The sequence below is a fragment of the Cajanus cajan genome, chromosome 4 (assembly GCF_000230855.2).
Source record: "Cajanus cajan strain Asha chromosome 4, NIPB_CcT2T_4, whole genome shotgun sequence".
Lineage (NCBI taxonomy): Eukaryota > Viridiplantae > Streptophyta > Magnoliopsida > Fabales > Fabaceae > Cajanus > Cajanus cajan.
In genome coordinates, this window is record NC_138520.1 from 66,356,895 (window position 1) to 66,364,331 (window position 7,437).

The following is a 7,437-nucleotide window of genomic DNA, read 5'->3' on the forward strand; positions in this document are numbered from 1 at the left end:
TTTATAGTGATGATTAAAGATAAATCTATAACGATTTGAGATCAAAGTAATCAATATTATACTAATGTAAAAATATATATGTGAAAACTTGTAATGCACAACAAATAATATGAGCGTCAATAACTCAAATAGGTGACTGACTTAGATAGGTATTAGGAAATAGAGGCGGTGAATTCATGTTTAAAGATTCTTTATGTCAAAATTCTTTTTAATAGTAGTTCATGTATGAAGAAAAGTCTTGATAACATATAGATGGTTTGGTGACATGTTCCATCATGAGTGCTAAGGATGAAGCAATTGTACAAATTCTTAAAGCATAACTACATTTTATGACATCATCGATGAATACTCATGAACTAATATAAACATAGATATATAAATACACAAATGTCCCTATTGTTATGAGGTTTTTTGAGTGGTGATTAAAAGCAAATTCATAAGTAATCAGTTCAAGTATGATGAATTAAAAACTTTTAATTTAATTATTGAATCATTAAAATTTAATATAAAATATGAATTAATTAATGAAGTAAGTTTACCAAGACTTATTCCTGAAATAAGTTGATATTTTCCTATGTATCTATCTATATATGCGTGTGCATGCACATTAATTTGTATATAATCCTTATATATATTTTTATATAATTTTTAAAATGAAATTTTAATAATAAATCAAATCATTGTTATAATAAAAATAAGTTATAATAATAAGTTTTTTTATTTATTTTTGTTAAAAATAAAACTCTTTATAATTTTTTAAATTAAATAACATTTCAAAAACATTAAGTTCTATTTTATCAACCAATCAACTTTTATTTAGACTCTAATTTTTATTTAATTTTTTAATCTTTTTCTTTAATTTTTCATTTTTTTTTCTTTTTATCAAAGATAACCAACGTATCATATACTTCACGTGTTCAACCAAATTTAGGTAGGGTAATGAGTAGGGATGACAATGAGGTCCTATAGGGGCATATTAATATATTCTTCCCTATCTCACTTGATAAAATCTATCTCGTACTCGTCTCATATCCATGTGGATACTTATTAAGCGGGTATCCATGAACGTTTTAAATATCCGTGGGTACTCATAAATATCCATGGATAATTATTTTTTTAAGAAATTAAAAATAAAAAAATTATATTACAAATAATTTTAAGTTTATATTTGATGTCATTGAAATGTTAAAAATAAAATATTGATGTTAATTTTTAAACTTGCATTTGACGTTAATTCTGTTGTTATTAAAAATAATATAAAAAAAATACAAGATAATCAATAACTTAAAATACATTAATCTCATAATTTAAAAAATTTTATTAAACAGATATTCATGGGTATCGATATTATGATACCCGCCAATTTATAAACAGATAAAAAAGTATTCGTATCCATTATATGTAGATATCAATCTAGACTACTCATTTATTCTTGGTAACAAATTTTATCCGCAAATAATTTCCGCTACACATATTTTTTGACATCCTTGAGTAAAGTATTTGACGGAGTGAACATCCATACTTTTCCATTACCAATTTTCCACATCGGAAAATTTTCTCTCAATAACACTGTGTACGAGTCAATAATCAAATCACTTGCATGTTTTATTTTTTATTTTGGCTATCACTTACATATTTACTCGTGGACTACAATTTTATTTATTTTACTTTGTGAACTTTTCTTATGTTAAGATTTTTGAGAGGTTAAAGAAATATTACTTTTAAAGTCAGTTTATAAATTCTAATTAAATATGGACTACAATTATTGAATCTCTCATCAATTTTAATTGTTGGGATCTTGATCATCTATTTAAATTTAAAATAAACATATATTAAATATTTTTTTATAATTAATTTATATTTTAAGTTGTTCAAATTATTTCACACGAGTGAGACTTTATGTCTAACATAGTATCATGTCATGTCAGATTTAAATTTTAGATAAGAAGGTCAAAGTCAAAACTATATTTTATGCAACTTAAGAATCACGTCCTTAAATTAGCTATAATAATGCTTTTGAATGATAAATTTTTAGAAATTTAAAAAAAATTTAAAATTTAAAATTTTTAAAGTTTAAATAAATTTTATTTTAATTTTATTATTTTTTTAAATATTTTGTTTTAACAAGTCCATTTAAAATTTAAAATTTAAAATTATTTTATATGGATTTGAAAAATTGATTTTCACTCCGAGTAAATTTGATTTTAAACAAACATATATATATATATATATATATATATTGAAATTTTAATACTAAATATTAACCAATTTTTAATTTTTAATAATTTAAAAATTAATATTAAATAATATTTAATAATTTAAAAATAATTTTGAATATTCATTAATTAAAAAAAACTATTGACATTTCTTATGTTGACTTTGAAAGAAATGTAGAAGAAAAAAGAGAAAGAAGAATGTCTTTAATTCCACCAACTTGACTGGAATCATCATGTAGGAAGCTATTAACAGTGGCTCTACACTTGGAATTAAGTTAACACTGAACTGAATTTCCTCAGTAGGAAGTAATCCAAACCAGTGTTTAAAAAACTGGACCGAACCGGCCGGTCGGACCGGGAACCGGTGGTCCAGCCGGTCCGAACCTTAAGTTGGATCGGTTATGCAGTCGACCCGTTTCAAACCGGATTGAACCGGTCAATTTTCTGGTTCAACCGGTGAACCGGTGGGTCAAACCGGTTCAACCACTTTTTTTTATTTTTTTTATTTTATTTTATTTTATTTTTTAAGGGACCATAAACCACAAAAATAATAATGAAAATTGAATCTTTTAATAGAAGAACAAAGATTCTTATTAAATATAACAATAACTACTTGTTCTAATGTATTTGTTTATATAATATACAACTTAAATAACTTTTATAGTATATTATTAATTTTATATTATATATTTAATAATATAATATATATGTAAATATTACATATATTATTTTGTGATATCAATTGCAAGCATATTATATATGTACATATTATTTATATTTTTAATTTGTATTAATATACAGTTTAATATGTAATTTTTTATATATTTTTTACAAAATAAAAATAAAAATAATTTTAAATAAGATAGAAAAATTGAAATTTAAAATAAGATATAAATTTATTAAAATTTATAAGTATAAAATATATTTAATATGAATATTTTTTTAATAAAAATAAATAAAAACCGAGTCATGCGGTTCAACTAGTGACCCACCGGTTCAACCTTTGACCCACTGACCCAGTACCTTAACTGGTTCGATGACCGGTCCGGTTTTTAAAACTATGATCCAAACACTTCATATGGAAACACTTCCAAGAAATCTTTGACCGACTCAATCTTATTAAGTTGCTTCTCAGTTTCCACACCAAAAGCAACCAACAACATGTAACCCTGGGCTCCTTTCCTTAACAACTCATCTATTTGTTTGGTTGACACCATCATTTCATTCTCTACCTGAGAAAACACCAACTTCCTCTTAGTACAATCTATAAGAATGTGATTAGTAGATAATCAATCTATTCCCAAGATTATGTCAATCTCTACCAAAGGCGAACAAATCAAGTTTACCCTATATTTCCTACCACACACTTTTAACGAGCACCTTATACACAACTCAAAAGTAATCATAGTAGTCAATGTCAAAGTAGATATAATCAAATCTATATGCAATACACACATAGGAAACTCCAACCTCTATATGCAATACGGTGTGTCATACAAAGCTTCCTCTAACCTCCACCTTTCTTAGATCCAATTGGCCCCTCAACAATCTTCACATCTCGACTGCCACCTTCCAATCTCTTACACCTTTGCCTTTTTAAATAAGGTTAAGAACTCAATGATGACCATTAATACCACCGCTCTCTTCAACTCATACTTTAAACCTTTAGTAAAATTCTTGCATTTTTCCTTAAAGATGATTTGTGTGTAGAAACGAGCTAAGTGTTCGAAACTTATAACATACTTTATGATTGATAAACTACTTTGATGCAATCTCATGAATTTCACCTCCTTGGCATGCCTCACACTCCCCAAAAAAACACTTCTCAACAAATATCATGTTAAAGCATTCCCAATTAACCACCATTCCCCTAACTACTAGCATTTACCGAGTACCACACCGCTAATACTAATGTTTTCCTACCAACATATACATTACGTAAGCAAGCTTCCTCTTGTTCATACACCCCAACATTGTAAATATTTTCTCTATCTCCCAAATCCAGTGATTAACTATCTCTAGATATCCATCTCCCCTAAACTAAGCACTTCCTGAACTCTATCTGGTCTCCACTTGCCTACAACCCTACCGATGTTATTGCCTTAGCTATAGCTCTGTTTGCCTCCACTTGAGAAAAATGGGCATTTTGTTGTTTCATAGTCATGACCATTATCTCTATGACATGAGTTATTTGATCATATTGGGGTCTAATCATCTTCTACAGAGATCAACAAATCATTCATTAACACTATACAACAACCACTCAACAACTACTCAACACATTATAAAGTAAAACACATAAAAACCCAATGGGATCATCCACACATAGTGCCTAATTGACTTGACCTGGCTCTGATACCATAAAAGTGTAACGATTCACCATGATCCTTACACTTACAACTTGTCAACTAGCAGTGAAAAGCAACTAATCTCTTAGAATTCAAAATTACTTGGACATGTACTCTATAACAAGTATATAAATGAAAGGCCACTATACAAATATAAGATAGTATAAGTACAATAATCTAGTAAATGCCAAATATGCAACCTAAATTGTTTGTCAAGCAACATCTATATACTAACTACATAGGAGTAACACAAAACAACATCTACACCACCATCCACCAAATGGCATCCAATGCTCACCTCCACAAACCTATCCCTACTTTACTCATATATCAAGTATAATCATCACAGTCTAACCACATGAAAACATGTAAAGATAAGCCAAAGTTCAAAGAATAAACATATGCATCATCAATAATCATATCAATACATCTCATGCTCAACCCAATATCTAACTCAATCAACATTATCAACATAGCATAGTATCATACAACAAAACAACACAACCATATATGCACAACAATCAACTACATGCATCATCACTCATTTCAACCATAGAAATCTCCTACAAAATAGGCTATTAGTTTAAGTAGCTTGATTCTACCGAACCAATAAATTGATCTTTTTACACCGGCTAGATCAACAAACAAATGGAATATCAATCTCTAGAACATAGTTTCTCGAATGTTGTCACTTAAACTAGAAAGTCTAGTATTCTTGTCAAGGTAGAACATATTAGGTATTAACCTACCATGACATTAGCTAGCTTAACTAAGTCTTTTATGGGATTAACCCCTTGACCTTCCCAATACTACACCTCTTTAGTACTCAATTAGGGACTAAGTTTCTAACTTCATACTATACTCAATTTAGTCATTTGTAACCAATATAACTTGATCTAGCCTCTATATTGTGGTTGTTTGTAATCCACATATTGTATTAACTAAGGTCTTAGAGGAGACTCAACTATCTTTTTCAAGGGTCAACTTCCCAAGAAGGTTTTTTTTTTTTTAAAAAAAAAAAAGGGATATCAAAGTACCACAACACAATATTCTTAATGGGATATGCAACTTTAAGACAACTTTTCCTATAGTCCTAGGTTGAACAACATAACTTTCAACACTATGCCTTAAGCATTATCAACATCAACACCACAACAACATCATGCATAAAACATATTCAACACAATTGCTTAAACACTAAACATACAACTCAACTCAACTTTCAACTATTAATCATCTAAAAACATTATCCTGGATCAATGTAAATAGCATGAACAAAATTTATCAATGCAAAACATGAAATAGACTACTCTACTCTATTCATACTCCACATACCTAACTAGTGCTCGATAACACACCCAACGCCTAATGTCATCAAGGTAGGGGACTTTCTGCCTCACCCACGCCTAACGTCATATAACTTGCACTTGACGTGGATTAGGTAGAGGCCCCTAGGACATCATGCCTGGCATGGTGAAGTTCCTCGCCCAACCTCAAATCCAAAGAGAATGAGGAAGAGAAGAAGAAGACTTTTGAACGACAACTAGACACTACGCATGGATCAACAATCTTGATGCAAGACTTGAATCAACAAACAACACAACTATAATGAGATTCTACAGAAGAATCACCTTTATTACAAGAAAAGATTTAGAAAAGAAGAGAATTCATTGACTCAAAGCATTTCTCTCTAGTTTATCTCTCTAAGTATGTAAAACTAAACTTATGAAATTCAATTTTAAACAAAAATCTTATATATTACCTCCATTTAGGAGCAAACTGGATCTCTACCCAAAGAATTCTCAATTACTTAAAATTTATAAGGAATTCCTTAATTCCAAAGTTTCTTAGCATAAAACAACTAACAACAATAACATATAATAAAATTGAAATCAATAATAAAATTCTAAAACTCATATGTTACATGTACAACACCACATCAAGTTATAGCATAGGTGCTCTTGATTTTGTATGTGGTGCAACAAGTATCTCACTTGTCTCCCGATATGCTCATGGCTTCCTACAATGCAGAGCGTTGGGTTTCATGTCCCCAAGCATGTGAGAACCAAGTATCTTTGCATGTGGATGGTAGCCGTCAAGGTTGTCCCGATTTGGTAGGATATCGGGGCCTAATTCAAAAATTCTAATGACATTTGGATAACTGGCTTCTATGGTGGTTTTGGTCAGATAGATATTCTTAAGGTTGAATTGCTATTAATCAATCATGGTTGGACTTTAGCTTGGGAGCTTCATTTTGATGATGTGCTTCGTAACACTGATTCACTCCATGCATTGAATCTCATTAACGGTGATTGTTCTTCTTTTCACCATTATGCTACCATTGTTGGGAACATATCGGACTTCATGAAGAAGGATTGGAATATTTAGTTGATCATTCATTATGTGAAGGTAACCATGGTGTGGATAAAGAAATACTCCCCCAAATCAAAATTAAGTACACAAGAAAAGAAAAAAAACTTTTGCATACAAGACTAAAATATAAATGCATAATAACAAGCTTTATCCTACTTAATGATATCATTCTTAAAATATTTTTCATTTTTTTATATCAAGTTTGAACTAATGACATTTAGAAGAGAAATTTACATTTGAGATGAAATTAATTAAATTATACTAACTTTATTTCTTAATTAGTGCTATTTTTTTTCCTTATAATTAATTTAGTTTGGAAGAAGTAAGAAACAAACAAGTAGGTACATTAAAAGGAAGCGCTCGTGACATTTGCTAGCATGAAAGAGTCCACACCAAATATCAATGGTTTCAACTAATTGCTACATTGCATTACATATATTTAAATGTCTAATTTATAAAAAAATTAATAGTACTCAATTATATCTTATACAAAAATAAAT

At 29.1% G+C, this 7,437-nt stretch overlaps 1 protein-coding gene across 1 annotated transcript; it reads left to right on the plus strand.

The window, feature by feature from the left end:
- The first annotated feature begins 6,576 nt into the window (after positions 1-6,576).
- Positions 6,577-6,952, plus strand: LOC145957474 (uncharacterized). The gene is made up of 2 exons (XM_083073736.1): positions 6,577-6,678; positions 6,752-6,952. The coding sequence occupies exons 1-2, from the start codon at positions 6,577-6,579 to the stop codon at positions 6,950-6,952; spliced, it is 303 nt and encodes a 100-aa protein (XP_082929862.1).
- Positions 6,953-7,437: the final 485 nt, after the last annotated feature.